General features: G+C 40.1%; 1 protein-coding gene across 3 annotated transcripts in view; it reads right to left on the reverse strand.

Annotated features, from left to right (window-relative positions):
- Positions 1-18,388, reverse strand: part of CDH8 (cadherin 8) — a 153,844-nt gene that overhangs the window by 80,473 nt on the left and 54,983 nt on the right. For all 3 annotated transcript variants that reach the window (XM_032701382.1, XM_032701381.1, XM_032701383.1), the window contains one exon: positions 15,677-15,971. In XM_032701382.1, the coding sequence (XP_032557273.1) occupies positions 15,677-15,971 (295 nt within the window). The remainder of the gene's footprint in view (positions 1-15,676; positions 15,972-18,388) is intronic.

The raw sequence follows: 18,388 nt of genomic DNA on the forward strand, positions 1-18,388 counted from the left end.
AAAGGGAAGAAGATCCCTTTGGCACATCCTGGCCCCGTGCTCTCTCTCCCTCTTTCCCTGTAGGCACAGAGCTGATACTGCTCCCGGCACTCCTGTGGGTTACAGCACATGCAAATTATCTAGAGGAACCTTTGCACATTTAGATATAAGCTGCACATGACCCAGGAGATGCCATTTCATGCTTTCCCACCCGGCCACTTCCAGCATCAGAGCAGGATGTGGGGCTGGCAGGGGTTGGGAAGATGGATAACACCTCGTTTATGGACTGCACGTTCTGCTGGGACTGAAGCTGTGGCAGGTTTGCTGCATGGAAGTAATGGGATAATTCCCAGGGAAGGGAATGTGGGCTGCAGAACTACATCTTACTAGAGAAAAAAAAAAAAAAACCTATGGCTTGTATTGGTCATTTATTTTTGGTGTAAATTTAACCATTCTTAGAGGGGACATTATCAGCAAAGGGAGGTAGGTCAGTTTGCTGTGCAAGTTCCACCACAGCCCCACCTGGCAGGAAAATCCCTCCTCTGCTCAGCAGGGTCCAGAATAGTCCTGCAGCTGATGCATCCCTTGGAAAAGGAATACTATGCTACTATCTCTATCTTTGAGAGATGCTTGCTGAACCTGCTCTTGCAAACATGTAAACTGTTCATGTTTTGAAGCTTAATTTGGTGTTGAAAGGTGATCTTATACCCAACCTTTAATATAACTTTAGCCTGCCACCAGGCTTGAGAAATGGACTTTATCCTCAGCATGATGGTTGATTTGTAGAGAATTAATGTCAGGAATTTGTTGTCCAGCCAACTACAGATGTTGCTGTACACCCAGACACTAACAGACGGTGCCTGGGAGGTTTGAGTGGAAATGATAAAGGGGACAGGTGACCCAAATGTGGTCCCCAGCCCTGGGGCAAGTACAGCATCCTCTGCCTATAGGTGATACCCTGACTGACCTCCCTCATATATAGGAAAATACAAACAGTAACAGGGAAGCAACCACGGGGCACACCCAGAGGCCATGGCACAGGCTACAGAAAATAAACAAAATAGGGAACAACAGCAAGGAAGTTTGCAGGAAGCTTGAGTGTGGATGTTGCAGGAAGAGGGGAACAGAAGGGGCTGTCGTGGCTTGCCCACAGCAGCTCCAGAGCAGGAAAAGCTGCAGCTAACAGGATTGTCCCACATATTTAGGTTCTGTTGGCTCACCTTTCCCAAGTCCTGCACCAGTCACAAGAGCAGTCCTTTGCTGTTCCCACAGACAGCAATCTCTCAGCCAGGCTGTGCCCCCCTCTCACCAAATCCAGGCTACAGCCCCAGCACAACATTCCCTGCAGTTCTCGGCTCTGTGGGACACCAGAGAGGAATGTCGGGGGTCAGAGCTTCCTTCAGCTGGATTCAAGCTGAAACAGCAGGAGATGGACCTGTTTCTGTGGCTACCACCCTAAAACTGTTGGTTTGTAACCTTCAAAGACAGAAGAGGTTTGTGCAGAACATCCGACAATGGGGCAGGGCTGGAATAAGATAAGGCTCGTCACAGAACAGTGAAAATTTTTGTAAGAGTATTTTATCTAGGCTGCTTCATTTTGTTTCCATTATGTACTTTATACACAAAGGAAAATAAAGAAGTAAGACTGTTGACTTCTTGGAGATTGTGTTTGATTTGCTTAGCTGGCTCTCATTTCAAAGGCCTTCAGAAATAATTACATTGCTTGTTTAGAAAGATTTGGTATATAATGTCTATTCTTATCTTATTTCACTTGAGAATTTCTGAAGAACTTTTTATAGATATTTATTTCAAGATTCCCAAACTTAAATGGGTCTGCTGATTCTTTGATAAACGCATTCTTTATCCCAAGTGTTCATTAGATATTAAAGTTGAATACACCCTAATAAAAAGAGGCAATCAGTGCCTAACACTGCTTCAAATCCTGATGCTCAGCTATCAAGATTTTTTTCTTCTGATATAAAGTAATTTAATCACTTATTGAGGCCCGAGTTCAACTGAAGTTTATACATATATTAAAAATACACGTGTCATATGTATGCCAGTATTCCCATTCATTGTTTATACACACAGAAGGTGGGGGGAGTGGCACATCTTTCTTTTTCTTTCCCTTACAGGTCACTTGAAATGCAATAATCTCACCTAATATAACTAATGAAGGGAATGGAAAACTAAAATACTCTCCCTTCTCCTAGAAATCAACTTCTTACCCACCCAGTCTCTGCCACTCAGCACTTCATTGCCAACCATCACACACTTCTCAGAAGGTCTCTCAAAGTCAGTAAGTTGCTCTCAACGATCTTACTGATGAAAATTGTTTATGAAAGATGTACCTGATCATGAAACAGAAATTAAAGAAATTGCTTCCACTATGGAAATTAGTTAAGCTTTGGCATAGTTTAAATTTGATCACCTTTAATTTGATTTTTTTTTTCTTTGTGCCTTGAATCAAATCTTTTGCAGGTGTGAAATATACCACATTATTCTGTTCACAGTGGCAATAAGAAGTATATTTAGGAGCAAGCTGTGTCCCCCCTGCAGCTGCAGGTGATGTTGCTCCATCAGTGGTTCCACTAAGGGTTCAGATGTAGCAACTGATCCCAATCCCACAGGTGGCAGAACCCTCTGCACCAAAAGGTTTGGAGAACTGAGAGATTCCTGAGGGGGAAAAATGATGCAGAAAAAGAGGAACTCACAGCCTCCATGGCTGTTATTCAGGCAATCTCACGGTAGAACTCTCCAAGCTTTGGATTATCAATATTTAAGCAGGATTTTACTCCACTGCAGTTATAAACTACATGTACATAAATATTTTTTACATGTGTAATGCGCTTAAAGTTTTAAAGATAAAAATCTTGCACTGGAAAAGCTGTAAGAAGGCAGGGAAGAGCATTTATTACGTAAATGCTCTTGGAAAAACAACATTCTGGGTTCTACCCAGCAAATAAACAGTGAAGGTTTGTGTTTGTGTTTAATTTTGACTGCATTTGGCTTGTGTTTGTTTCTTTGTCAATGCTACAAACTCATTTAGCCAGAGACTATAAATTTGAAATGGTGCCATTTTTACAAGAAAGCCACTATTATAGTCCAAGTCACTGTTGTCCTAATTACAATAATATTGCAGTTTTATATAATCTGGCCCAACAACATAATCACTGTTTCTTTTTTTTTTATGTACCTAATGCTGCCTTATGCAAACCAAAACCTTTTTTTTAAATACATGAGGCAAATTCTAAGATGTTTAGGTAAAAAACTTTCTGGGTTTTTTCCTGAGGTGCACTTTTGCAATGCTAATGACCCTTAATTATGGATTTAATCGCCATAAATATGGACTGCAAAGAGATTCAACAGATTTTTAATTAATGAACACTTCTACTGTGCTTTAGCCATTAACCAGTGCTGATTGTTTTACTCCGTTAGTGTCAGACTTTCTTTTTGCAACAGGCCAGTAATCAGAGACACAATTAACACTAAAAGTATTTTTGTACGGCTAGGTAGGAAAGGCTGTGTTTGCTGGCAAACTAAGATTAAAAACCATCATAAAAAAATAAGATGTGTGTGCTCAGCTAGTGCTTTTCTGTTGTTTTGGCTATGTTTTTATGTGCAAGTCAGGGTACACATTCTGCACATTAGTCAGAAAGAAAAATGCATATGCTGCCACAGGGAGGAGGAAAGCAAATTTTTTTTTTTGGTGTGGCAGTGAAATGTGTGTACTGGGGAAAAAAAAAATCCCCAAAAATCAAACTTGAATGTTCTAGAGGAGGTAATGCATAGTCGGTGCCAGCAATTTACATGAATCCATATTCAATGAAGCAACCATTTTGTTGAAAGATTGTAATGGCTGGTGAAAATAAATAATGTGACCATAATGCAACCTAGTGGGACCATGTTTTCTCATCTTCCCAGGGACTTCTGGGTTGGTTTTTTTTTTTTTTTTTGCTTTTCTGATACCCTTTCTGATCTCATTCACTCCTTCTCTCCTAATCGTCCCAAATCTTGACAGGCTGAAATCTCCATTTCATTCAGAAGATCTGATTACCAACCTGACAGGGCATTAAGAGAGTATCTGCATGACAAAGCCCTGCCATTATTTACCAACTCTTTTGTTTTCCTAAGAGGATCACTGTGCTTCCAACCCCTAGCTGGATTTGGAGTTGGGCTGATAGTAGCCCTGTAGTCAGGGGTGGTCACAGCAAGGCATTGTTTGTCTCCAGCAGGTCAGATAAGCATTCTTTCCAAAATGAAGCCTTTTCTTCACTGGCCTTCCTTGCTATAATCTCACAGGTAGCATGACAGTTGTTGTCATGGTAACAATTTTTTATTGAATAAAACTGCAATAATCTCATAAAAACCTGCATAACTTCTTGACATGTAAATTATTACTGCCTCAAAGCTGCAGAAACTTATTCTTATTTGTTTTTCATTGTTTCTGGGTTTTTAAATACAAAACCATAGTTTTAAGCATTACCATCTTCTATTATTCTCTATCAGACCCATTTCTAAACACAGAATCTATGAATTAGAGGTTTCACTAACCAAATAAAGAAAATGTATATGAAATAGGAATCTGTGTAACGCACTTTAGAACTTGTTAATATATTCAAATTAAACACATAAAATGTCATTGTATAGGTTGGTGTTCATGCAAATATACACACATATATTGCATGAGTTTTAGGGTTCTTTTGCAGATCATATGTTAATTCATCCCCACCTTCTACACTGTTCTTCAATGTGTTTTTATTATTATTAATAGCTGCTTTATTGCAAAAGCTTTAAGATCCCAATACACGGATCAGATCTCACAGCCAGGGAAAGTTCTCTCTCCAAAGACTCCAAGAGTCAAGTGCCAGGAAAGGGAAAGGGAAATGCAGACAGACAACCAAAGACAAGGAGTTTGTCCTGTGTGGCCAGTTGGACTCAATGATCCTTGTGGGTCCTTCCCAGCTCAGGATACTCCCTGATTCTCTGATTCCATGCTGTAAATCACCATGGGAAGGAATGCTGCTGGCACATGGTGCTGTGCCAGGTGTCACACGTGCCCACAGGACACCAGCATCAGGGAGGGGCTTTAAAGTCTGCTTTGAGAACAGCTGACAGAGGTGAGTTTTTCAGGTCTTCCCACACTTAAAGGAAAGTATGTGAAAAACAGAAAAATATTTGCTCTTTAAGTGTCCAGTGGAGTCCTTTCAGTGACAGAAAACGAATGGAAGCAGAGGTAAAGGGTAGAGATATGGGCCAGAATAGTCCACTGAGGGAAAAATGAGCAACTTGTGCTTGACATGCTGGGAGACAGGAAGGTCAGAATGCATTCTACTGTATCTATGGTAGAAATCCAATATACAGTCATTTCTAGAGGGAGAAATGAGAAAGAAAATTTGTGTGTGCTACAGATGTAATACTGATGTGTTGCTGATGAGAACCATACAAATACACAGATACAAGACTTCACTTAATCTTCTGCCAAGAGAAAAACAACAACAAAAGCTTCCTTGCAGTGAGAAATTGTACAAGGAGGAATAGCTCCCCAAGGGAAATAACAGAATCCTCCTCACTGAAGAGTTCACTCTCTTGCACAGGATGCTGGATAATGTATTCTAAGGGAAAACCCTAGAAAGACAGGAAGATTAACTAATAGGGTAATTTGTCTTTCCCAGCTGTAATTTATTTGACTCTAAGTAGTGAAATACTGCAATGCTGTCATGATCTTGTTTATGATGATTAAGGTAAGGAAGAAGGAAAGGAGGGTTATTCATACAACTCAGTTTTAGGCACAACTGGCTAAATTAGATACCTTGCTGCACCAGCTTCCTGCTCTACCTAAGGGAGGAAGACAGTTGTCCTCTCATGGGATCCTCCCTTCTTGGAAGACCAGAGAGGAATCCCAATTAAACCAGCCAGCTAATGGGAGTGCCTAAATGACAATAATGACTCCTCTCTTATGTTTGTGCTCAAAATAGGCCACCCCAGTCTCCACCAGCCCTCCAGGAACTTCAGGCATGTAAAGCTAACACATCACTGCACAGGACAAGTAGAAACCTTTAAGACTTTTGGGTTTGTTTACATTATTTTCCATATATATATATATATATGATAGAATCACAGAATCATTAAGGTTGGAAAAGATCTCCAAGATCATCAAGTCCACCCTGTGCCCAATGCCTACCTTGTCCCACAGCACTGAGTGCCGTGTCCAGTCCTTCCTTGGACACCTCCAGGGGTGGGGACTCCACCACCTCCCTGGGCAGCCCCTTCCAAGGCCTGACCACCCTTTCCAGGAAGAAATTCCTCCTGATATCCAACCTGACCCTCCCCTGGCACAGCTGGAGGCCATTTTCTCTTGTAGGCATATATACCTATAAACACCTGTGTGCACTTATGTACTTACCCAAACAGCTGTATACACTTTGTGTAATAAGTTGCAACTGATATACCTCATATTCAGTCTTTTAAAACTAACATAAAACATTGGAGAGACAAATCATTGCTTGCTTATTTTGCCAGTTTGTTTTATATAAGTAGTTGCATGTAAAGTCACTAAAATGCAGAGAAAAAGAGATTTGAGAACCCAGTACTCTATAGACCTATAGGAAATGGTTTGTGCTGCCCTAAAAGAATTGATAATCTAGACCAAACGTTTTAACACCTGAAAAATATGACTTAATGAAGGTATCTGAAAGAATCCAACTGGAGCAACTTGATCTACAATAAAGTACCACAGAGGAAAATGCAAGAAACTGTTTCCTGATTCCACCAGGAAAATAATCTTTTCATACCATTGATATACTTAGTGAGGTTTATCTCCAGAAGCAGAAGAGGTATCCAAATTGTTTCTTGCAAATGTTCCGTATTTCTCAATGCAATTTTTGGAGTAGATAGCTTAGAAAGTTAATGAGCTCTTTGAAGACTGTTAACATCATGCAGTATGTGCACGAGTCAAAACCTCTGACAACTGAACAACTCACTACACACAACACAACAATGCTTTTCTGGATTGCTCACGTGTCATTTTAAGGATTTTTTTATCATGTGAGGGAAATGGGGAAAAAAACCCCACATATTCTGTGCAAATGTGTGAGTGCAGAAGTATGAGAGGTGCCTGCTCTGCCTGGGAGAAAGGCACTGTCTGTCCATCCCGTGCCAACAGAGAGAGCTGGCAGGGTGGGCACCACAGGGTTATAATGGGGGCTGGGGAAGGCAGGGCTGGGAAATCTAATCAGCTGCATAGCTTCTGATTTTTTGTGCATAAACTTAATTGTTTTGGAACTGCAATGCCACCTTTTTATGTGATTTTTTGAAAAAAAAAAAAAAGTATTTTACCTGAGGAGCACGTAAATTCAGATTTTAGGATGTAGACTCCTCTCTGGCAATTATCCTTGCTGATGTTGCTTGGGTTTACTTTGTGTGGGTCTAACAAGAAAGGACACTGCCTTTTCCATTTTAAGGCTGGCAGTTCTTTTTTGCTACAACTTATGAGATGGTGCCATTAGAGAGCCTGCAGGTATTCCTTTATAAATTCCCCTGAGTGGCTGTTTGTTAGGATTAGTACACGGTCTGGAACATCACAGGCAACAGTAGAAGGGTAAAATATATTTTATGTTTGGCTTAAAGAATTATGTTTTCCTTTCATGCTGGTTTTTTTATCCTCCCTTTATATATCACCCTCTCTATAGAATATTAATTGATATTTGTGAGAGAAGTGGGAAATAGCTACTCTTCAGGACTTTTTGAAAGACTGCTTGTCTCTAATCAATTGACCATTTCATCAGCATTTGCTCTGCAAGGTCCCCAGGCAAAGGCAGTAAAATTGGATGATCACTGTACACTGTATTACCAAGCAGGAGGAAAAAAAACCATACCATAAGTCTTGTTGATTTCAATGAAAGTTTCAGGTTAGGCTCAGGTGTATTGTAAAAAAATATAAATAAATAATAAAGCAGCCCTGGCTGTTTACTGCAGAAATGCTTTCAGCTGTGACTGCCTGTGGTGAGAACAGAGAAGGGTTGGTGTCACCTCCCAGCCAGGACGCTCTGCTGGCTTGGTCTGGGGGAAGGAAGCCCACAATGACACCAACTGTAATCCAGGGTGGAAAAGCAGACTCAAATATTGTGCCCTCAGGCTGCTGCAGAGCCAACATATGGCAGAGCAGAGCCAGTCTGAGCCCCAGGGAAGGGGCACAGTGGAATCTCCAGCACTGGATTCCCGAGGAAGCCCTGTGACAGCAGCTCCAGGGACAACTGCTGGGCTGCATTCAGGGAGGAACATTAAGTGCTGCAGATTCAGCAGCTAAACAAAGACAGAGGTATCAATTTGGGGCAGGTGGGGAATGACCAGTGCCTGAATCGCACCCAAATCTCACTTTGCCAAATATCAAGTGTGTCCCTCAAAGAGAGACATCTAACAAAGGCCACCTGAATTAAGAGTTTTAAATGGAATATTGGTCCCCATGCTCTAAAGTCTAGTCTTTGTGCTAACAGAGTGAAAGAAGTCATATTAATAAAAGTTTCTGTGCAAATATAACCACACTGAATTTAATTTTCTGACCTAGAAGTTTCTACCTCAGGGTTAGAGCTTGTCCACATTTTCTATGGTTGAAAAAAAGTGAGAATATGCTCCAGACCAGTTGTGTGGCATCTCATAGAGCCTCAGTCTGGCAGGAATCTGTGCTGCTCTGCTTGCTCTCATCTGTCTGTTTTCCACTTAGGCATCATCCCCTGGCAAGCAAATGGGCTCGTGCCACAAGCCAAGATGTTTGGAAAAAATGAGATGGCACACTTTCAACCCCTACCACTGTTTGAAACACCTTTTTTTCTTCAAAATTTGAAATTCAGCAAAATGGTGAAAAATCCACACTAAGAGGAGATTTAAACTCGTAAGCAAAAGAGAATGTATCAGAACCCTGAGTCAGACTTAATTTCACACAGTCACAGAACACGAAGACAATGATGTGTTTGATATGTACAAATGGAAGCAACCCCAAAGGATTTCAGAAGCAGAATGTCTGCAACAAGAACAAGATGTTTGTGGCTATGAGGCAGGAATCATCTGGGAAAACAACAGTAGGAGTAGAGAAGCCTGCATCTAAAACTGCCAAAGTTTTCTCTGCTCTGCCATCATGTGATCAACATAAGCTGTGTGTGTGTCTGTCTGTCCTCGTCCTTGAAACAGGAACATCACAGGAAGATGTGTTCCTCTGGATGGAACTCCATAGGGAACTGTGACTCCAAGTCTGATCTAAGAGGATTTTTCCTGTGGAGTTTATCTTCACTAGGTGTCATCTGCACAACTTCCCTTCGTGCAAAAGGAATGCTTGTGTGCAAAAAATGGAAAATCTGTGACAAATTGCTGCCATGGAATGCAGAGAAAGACAGGCAGCATTTGTGTAAGGTACCAGCACACATCAATAGCTCCATAATTTGTACAGGTAGGGTAGGACTTGCTTCTAAGAACCAGGCAGTGCCTTCAGAACCTGAACATTTGAGTACCTGCTGCCACTGGTATGAACTCTTTTGGGCAATCCCACTGATTTTGGCAGTTTTGTGCTGTCAGTCAACCAGCTCAGCACACTCAGGATGATACAGGTGGGCACAACTTAAGGGTCAGCTTATAAAGACCAATATTGATTTCATCCATGGCCCTCAAGCTCACAATGATCATTTAAGATCATTAATGATCATTTAAGATCATTAATAATCATTTAAGAACAATGTAGAAAGATAATGACACTTTTAATCAGACCCCATGAGAAAGGAAAAGTACAAATATAACAGCACATACTCAGAAGTACATTTTTTTCAAGGCTCAGGAGCAAGTCAGGTTAGGGAGCAGACATATTGAATATGTTGACATGTTGAATATATCCTTCCCAGTTCCTCAAGGTTCTGTATGATGATTTTAAACCCATATACGTGCTCACTAAATAAATCTCTCACGTTAAATGCTCAACGTTACCACAGCTAGGGAATGTGATTATGCACAAGATGAACAAGTAGAGGAACAAGACAACATGAAAATACACTTGTTTTTTAACAGCTGTTACATTATTGCCATATTTTACAACATCTGCTGGTTTTTTCCCTTAGCTTTTGCACTGCCTTTGCATTTACCCTTTGGGCTAATTTGTAGTTGACCCCAGTAATGCAGTCATTTTACTCCACAATTTTGTCACAAACTATCATTGATTTAACAGTCATGCTCAGCGCCTTAAAAATCAATGAATACACAGGAAAAAAAACCCAGTAAGACAGTGTGGTTGATCTTGATAACATTTCAGGTCAGGTTTTTATCACAACTTTCTAATTTGTCAAGTTATTTTATCACTATTCATATCAGACGTGGAACGTTGATTTCTTGTGCAGCAGATTTTGCCCTTTTGCAAACGATTTGTGACTGGGAGAGAACTGATATCTTTGGGAGAAGTGGAAAGCAAAGTTGCACTCTGTACAGGGTGCTCCTACTACACCTGGCTATGCTAAAGAACTCTGCTTTTGAGAAAAAGAATAAAAATGGCACCATTTCTTATCTGCGGTGGTGCAATCAAGGGCAAACCTCGATTCAAAGGAAAACACTCCTGAGTAGATGTGCTTGTGCCAACACTGAAAATTGATATTCTGACTCAACTAAAAGCCATTTTCTCATTGCCAATAAAGACCTTTTCCCCCCAGTAAGTAGTTTTCATGGAAGCATTTAAGGACAAAAATATTATTGTTCTAAGCTTTTTCACATGGTTATTATTTTACAGTGTTAAAGGCAAGAGCATTTTTAGACCAATAATAAGACTGAATTCCACTGCATGTGTTTTAAGACGGGTTTTTTTATGACTGCCAGGAGAATCCTTAATATTTGGAGATTATTAAAGTTTGTCTGTTTACCTTAATTCAGGCAAACTATGAGAGAATTCTCTTCCCTTATGTCTTTTGTTCTTTTTCCATCTGTGTCCTTTTTTTATTTCACCAACACGTTTGTCACTCTGGTTCCGTCATCTCCTGTCTTCCAACATGACACTCGCTGTCTAAACACTCCTGGCTCCGCTAAGAAGGAAATCAGGAAATTTCACTCCTCATCTCTCTCCTGGAAAAAAAAGGATCCTGAAACTAAACTGTTGGGAGACAATATCCACTTTGGCTGCCATTACCACCTCTGCAACGTGTTTTGGGGAACTCATGAGTCTGTGTGTGGCTGAGCAGGTAACACAGAAACAGAACATACTCAAGGGAGGGCGTGGTTTTATCTTTTTTTTCTCTTTTCTTTCTTTTTGCTTTTTCTTTAATTAGTTACAGGACTAGTTCCAATTACCCTTGTGGATCTTCTAAGTTTGCTCATTCATTTACATAATATTCTGTCTGTCTTCTTTGCGGGCATAGATACAGAGCTCACAGAAAAATGGGGAGAAAAAAAAAGAGTCATGGCATTCTTCCTTCCAGAAGCTTAGATAGATTTTTTTCTTTTTTTTCTAAGGTTTTAACTGGGTTTTTAACCCAGTGTGCCCTTTTACATTTAAAAGTGATTAAACAAGGTTTACAGACAAATTAATTTATTTCCTATTTGTGAAATGCAATACTGTCACAATTAAGTGATTCCACAGATTTCACTTTTTGTTCTTTAATTCCTTAAGATACTTACTATCAGAATTAAGAGATTAAAGTGCACAGTTTCAGCAAAGAACATATTCTCCATATACACTATTAGCTTTCACAAGCAAATTCATCTTTTTTGGAGTTGGGGAACAGGGCTTACCATGGTAGATTATGTAGGAATTACATAAAAAAAAATAAAGATCACAAGGACGAAATAAGGGAAAATTCAATTTAGTTCTCAAAATTTGGTGGGTTTGTTTTTTTGCTGGTTTTTTTTTTTTTTTTTTCTGGAATGTGCTGCTCTCTTTTCTCAAAGAGAGAAATAAATTATTTCAAAATAGCTCCGAGCCCAGTGACGCGGTGCAGCACTCGGTGCCTGTGTGGGTGTGTGTGCTGTGAAGGCAGCTGAAAAGTGAGCATCATTCCCACCATAGGGTAATACTAATCATCTTTGCTCCCAGCAGTGGGAGGAAAGCCATGCAAATCCTTTTGTTTTAGCAGGGAAGCAGGATTTTCCAGAGATCACCAAAACACAGAGTGAAACTCAACCAGGGTAGATGGTGGCTGTGCCTGTGTGCTGATCTCAGCACTGATCTCACCCACTGCCACACACACCCCCCTACACATCACACATGGAATGCTGGCACAGACACTGAGGTGAATCATAGAATTATGGAATGGTTTGGGTTGGGAGAGACCTTAAAGCTCATCCAGTCCCACTCCTGCCATGGGCAGGGACACCTTCCACCAGCCCAGGTTGCTCCAAGCCCCGTCCAACCTGGCCTTGGACACTTCCAGGGATCCAGGGGCAGCCACAGCTTCTCTGGGAAACCTGTGCCAGAGCCTCACCACCTTCACAGTCAAGAATTTCTTCACAATATCCAAACTAAACCTACTCTCCATCAGTTTGAACCCAGTTTTCACATCCCCACAGTGTATCATTCGTGTTCTTTTGCATACTTATGCAAAAATACCACTGACTTTTATCAATACACCTCTCCCAGCAAGGAGCATAAGACCAGATCTAACATAACCATTAGAAAACCTGCATTGTGTTAGAGCCTCAGCTCTGTGGCACAGAACAATGGAAGGTTATTGCCTTCATCTGTATGTTAGAAATTGCTTTCCACAGACATCCAAAAATAAAATGCCTTGTACTGCATCCTCATTACATAAGTACTATATATATATACAGCATATGAGTTCCTCTTGTGTTTCAGAACAGAATTGATATAAGCATTTTGAGGAAAGAAAAGGTTTAGGAGAACTTTGTTTTATCCTGAATAAGAACACTGCCTTTGTGGTACAAATGCCAAGGCTGCAGTTGGCAGTGGGTGGAGATCTCTTTAAGGTGAACTAAGTGGATAATGGAAGAGAAATACTCTTGGTGGGGGAAAAAATAATAAAAATTCCTTGAACTCTGGAAGGAAACAGTTTTCTTATAAACATCATGAAGGAGTTAAGTAATTTTAAGAGGACTAAAACAACTTCAAGAAAGTTAAAATAATTTAGGGAGAATCATTTAGTACAGCTCTTGGTGTTGCTACCTGTGGGTCAAGAGGAAAGAAGAATGAAATAGTAACAGCAACAGTAACACTCTCATCTTCCACTTCCCAGCCTTGAAATTTGGTTCCATCAGAGAATAAGACACTGCCTGTACTGCACAGATTTTACAGTTATTCGTGACCCATGTAATGCAACAGGAAACATTCTCTGAGTTCTGAAGAAACAGCAGAGAATTAGGTTTCATTTCTCAACAAAAGAGCAGGAGTGTATGTTTGTGTTTCTTTAGAGAAACAGCTTGAAAGCATTCACAGTTAGGAATGCCACATAAAACACATGGAAGGTCTAGGGATCATAAGGGATAAATGAGCAAAACTTGCATAGTTACAGTAATAAACCTCAGACCTCTCAGATAATCTATTGCAAATTTCTACCCCTATTTGTGTTGTTAGAACAAATTTGCTGTTGGACAAAACTCTGCCATGCAGCCTAAGAATACATGAAAATGTGGAACCAAGTGATTTCAGAGGCAGTTCAATGAAGAACTGTTTCTCTTTCCCCCAACATGCCAGGGGAACAGGTGAAATATTATCCTCCAGGAGCCAACCTTTTTAGCTATTTATAGCTTTCCCAGATTAAGTTTTATCTTACAATTCATCTCCCATGACCTTTCTTTACATTTTCCCCTCGTCTTTCGCCCTAACTTTTTTCTCAATTGTTTCACTTTCCCTCTCTTTTGCTAATGTTTCATCTTTTATTCTCTTTTACTCTCCTGATCTCATTGCATTTACCACCTTTTAAACCTCGAGTTAAACAACTCCCTAGATTTTTACTCATCTGATCTCCTGACCAATTTCCTGTCAAAGTTTTTGGCTTTTTTTCCCCCTCCTCTTCTTTACAGTGAATACTCCTTGGATGAGGGCCATGTCTTTATTACAGATTATAAATATTGCTTATATGCACAGATATAAATTATTTTTATAGTAGGTTTTGTGATCATAAACCATCTTTTCTTGTCTGCATATATCTTCATTTTCTTTTCTCCTAGAGCACCATTCATATGGAGAATAATAGCATTCAATTTTCCTTCTTCCTTCGCCCACTTCCTGCTTTTTTTTCTTTATTTTCTTTTACTCTATGTTATTTTATTTAATTAAGTCATTTTCTCACCTAGAGCTTGGTAAAAACATCTTCTGAAAGCAGGGCCATATTATGTTTGTGCTGCTGTATAATTAAAAGTAACTAATCAAATTAAGCCTATGCTTTAGTAAAAGAACTGACGTGCAGGCTTGAAAATTCACATATCAGCTTCAGAACAAGCAATTCAATGCAACCAAGATATGAAAACCTGTTAGAGAAGGGCTGATTAAAGACATGAAGGCTCAGGTATCACCATGTAGTCAGCACACCACTCCTGTCATTGAAAATGACTCTGCAGCTCACTGTGCTGGGTGTGAGAGAGGGGACGGGTCTGGCTTCTCACATTCCTCCTCTTTTTAGCTAAATAAGACAGAAGGGTGGTTTTGGAACTTTGTGATAGGGTGCTGCTTTATTTTACAAAGTGCCTTGGCACTCCTTCAGTTACCTTACTTTGACAGATGTAGACAAATCACTGAAAAGCACATTATCCTCAACCTAACACTAAAATATATTAGAATTTCCCCTGCGCTTCATGGCCAGAGTTTGATGTCTTTGCTTTTGCTGAATTCTTATATTGACCTTAAATTGAGTCTTTTGGTTTGATGGGTTTGCTTCCTTTTTGCTTCAGCAAGAGCTAAAAATCACCTGCCTCAATGTGTGTAGGTGGGGAGTCAGGACCTGGGTAAATCAATATCTACCTCTCTAACTACATACTTATGCATTTGCAAACACAGAACAAGGGGCAAACCATGCAAAAAAAATTCTAATATACTAATCCACGAGGAAATAGATTCACACTAATCCGACAAAATGAATAAATATAAGTAAAACGTACTAAGAAGATTATGTCCTACTCTTTTCTCTTTTCTGCTTTCACACAGTTAATTTCCCTTTTCACCATCTTTTTCCAAAGCTTTCTCTGTTTCCCCTTCCATCATCCATGCAAATCCTATGGCTAATTGGTTAAGTCCACTCTGGAGTCTAACCATCAATTCCCAGACACAGCATCTTTCATTTCACTGTCTTTGCTGATTACAGTTGCACTTAGAGGAAAACAAATAAGTTCGTATCAACACACTGCAAGTGTATGAAAACACACAAACAGATAATTAAACATCAACAAAATATCAATAGGATTAGAGTGTCATGCCAGAGCAAATCTTGATAAATCCTTCTCAACAACAACACTCTCAACTACAGCGTCATAAGGGAAATATAAATTTAGCCCATTAAAGTGTTGTTGGACAGACACATTAATACAGCTGTTAGTCATTTGCTTACTACTAAGGGACTCTGCTGTTGTGCTGCAGATGAAAGCTTCGGCCAAGAGGAGATTTGAAAGCATGCAAATTAATGCTAACAACATAATAAATATCTTATTATTCATCAGCAACTCCACGGCGTCCTGGCATGGATGAGATGGGAGCGATGAGAGGCTGCTGCTGTTCAGACACACCTACCTACGAGAGACATCTCGGGGACCGTGGCGTGGTACGGGCCATCCACGAACTCGGGGGGGTTGTCGTTGATGTCCTGGACCTTAATAATGAACTCTGAGGGAGGCTCCAGGGGCTGGTTTGTGTCCCTGTCCACTGCCTGGGCTGTCAGGGTGTACTCAGCCTTCTCCTCACGGTCCAGCCTCTTCATGGCGTGAATGTCTCCGGTCTTGTCGTTGATCACAAAGATTGTTCCAGCTCCATCTCCTGACAGAATATACTTGATTTTGCTGCTGCCAGGGTCCAGGTCCGTGTGTAACTAAAAGGGGAGAAAAGAATTATTTTAGAGACAAAAAAGTGTACACCCAGAATTTTTGTGGTGTGTTTTTTGGTTTTTTTTTTTCACTTTGGGCTAATCATACATTTTGTCAAGCTGTTCCTTTGTACTTCAATCCTGGCACCAGTGATCCATAGCTCAGCTTGAATACACATGGAGAGCAGGGATTTGTATGCATACTAATCAAAAGTGAATGCAATCATAGGCATAATTAGACTTTCTATTTAAAAAGCAGCTGTTATATATATATTTTAAATTCCTGTTCTAAAATGTAAATGCCTTCAGAACCATTATCAGCCAAAATGAACAAGTACAAAATGTCCTTAACCTATCATATCAAAGGGTGAGTGAAGGGTTAACAATAATATATGCTTTAATCAAGCTTCTTATTTTTAGTTATTACTTTCAACTTATTTCCAGGTGACTGAAAATGGTTGAACACTGGCATCTATGGAATGTTGTAACAGGCAGGAATTCAGCACTGTGCCTTAACTCACCTGTTGGCAGAATTTAAAAGATTCCAAGATCTTTACTCTCAAAGTAGGTGCTCAAAAGAAAGAAGAACACTTACACACATCTTCCCATTCTCATAAAAGCCCCATTAGGAAAAACAATTGTATTTAATTTGTATATAGTTTCAAAAAAATAAGGCAGGATTATAATAATCTGAATCAGTATAAGAAAGGTTTTCTCCTTTACTTTGAATTTTTTTTAATTCGTTAAAAGCCTGGAGACAAAGGACTTCCATTATTTTTTCTTGGTAGGCTCAGAGCCAAGTAATAAATACCAAATTATCTCCAATAATTTTTAAGTTGTGAGGTGAGCATGTCAGTTGGTGGACCATATGTACTAGTGTCAACACATTCAAAATATAGGATAATAACTTAAATATACAGTAATATTGTTTTAAATTCTATTTACTAGTAAGGCTAACACACAACATGATCAATAAGAAGTGAATAACATGACATTACAAATGTAATTTGCATCTATTATTATTTATCTCTGTCTCACAAAAGTTATTCTGAAGGAAATACAGCCTGTTTAGGTTGCAACATAACAACTACTACCAGACTTGTTCCTGTTTGCTCATTTTGTCAGACAGGTCTGCAGAAATTGTTGCTGGTTATGCATTTTACTCTTCAGTTGATAGCAGTGTTTGCCAGGGCTGGGCAGCATCATCATTGGTGTAAGAACTTGCATTAGGATATTAAAGTAGGTGAGGGAAAAAAAAGCCTTGTAGGAGCAGCTACAGCCAAGGCTCAAGGAGAGTCTCATGTCATCCCACCAGCAGCTCTGCAGGTCCTGCAGCAGAGAGCTGGGCACACACTGCTGTAGCTGCAGCTCACCCGCTCAGCAACTCGGCTGCTCGAGGCCTCAGAAGACTCGAATCTGGAATTGCTGCAATGAGCCCAGTGGACAAGAGCAGCCAGGGCTGATCTTCCTGTTGCTCTGGTTTATTGCACTCCCAAAATCCTGGCCACCAGAGCACTCTCTGCTCTGCAGTAACAGCACCACTCCCACCAACTGCACGAGGTGTAACTTCATCCCCCGTGTTTTGCTGGGCAAGGTTTTATCACAGCACCACTGTTTGAACAGCTTTTTAAAAGCACCTGAAGTGTGAATGTGTGTGACTGCATCCAGTGTGACTGCATCCAGTTCACTCTAACAGACATACAGGAACGTTCACAGGGATGTCAAGTGACAGCTGAGCCCCTTTTCCAAAAATTCAATCTGTTTTTCTTTTTGCACCTGCTGTCAATTCCTGCTTGAGAACAATCAGCATCATTTACTCAGTTACAGAACTCTCCTGTTGGTTGGTACCACAGTTTTGTCTGTTCAGAAAGTTATTACAACTCTTTTTTGCCTTTAAGATTATTGTCTTTATGACTCTTATGACCCCAGAACCCGTCAAGATCAATCCAGAATCTGTGTTTTAAACGGATTGTTTATAATTTAAGCATCTGTTTGATCCCTAAATAAATCTATATCCTATTAAAATTACACATGAAGGTTTTGGCAGGATATTCATGGCTGGATTACAGTGATGTAATATCACAGCATTGTCTGGACAGGCACAGCTCAGCAAAGGTTCACCCAGCTCAGCTCACCCAGCCACATACTGAAAGACTGTAATCTGAATTTCTAAGAAGGCACTGGCAGGATAAACTAGATATCTACACAGATATCTGAGAATGCTCGAAGATTCTCCCATTTTCAATTTGCTAGTGAGCAGGAGAGGCTGTCAGTACAATCTCAGGTTTTACCCATAATATCCAAGAGTAGTTATGGCTCACAAATCAGTTCTGGTGGATATTAATGCAGAGCTATAAAACCTTTGCAGTGCCACTGAGACACCAATAGTTAAAATGAAAAAATTTGCCTATGATTACTATCAA

The sequence above is a fragment of the Chiroxiphia lanceolata genome, chromosome 13 (assembly GCF_009829145.1).
Source record: "Chiroxiphia lanceolata isolate bChiLan1 chromosome 13, bChiLan1.pri, whole genome shotgun sequence".
In the NCBI taxonomy this organism is placed as follows: Eukaryota; Metazoa; Chordata; class Aves; order Passeriformes; family Pipridae; genus Chiroxiphia; species Chiroxiphia lanceolata.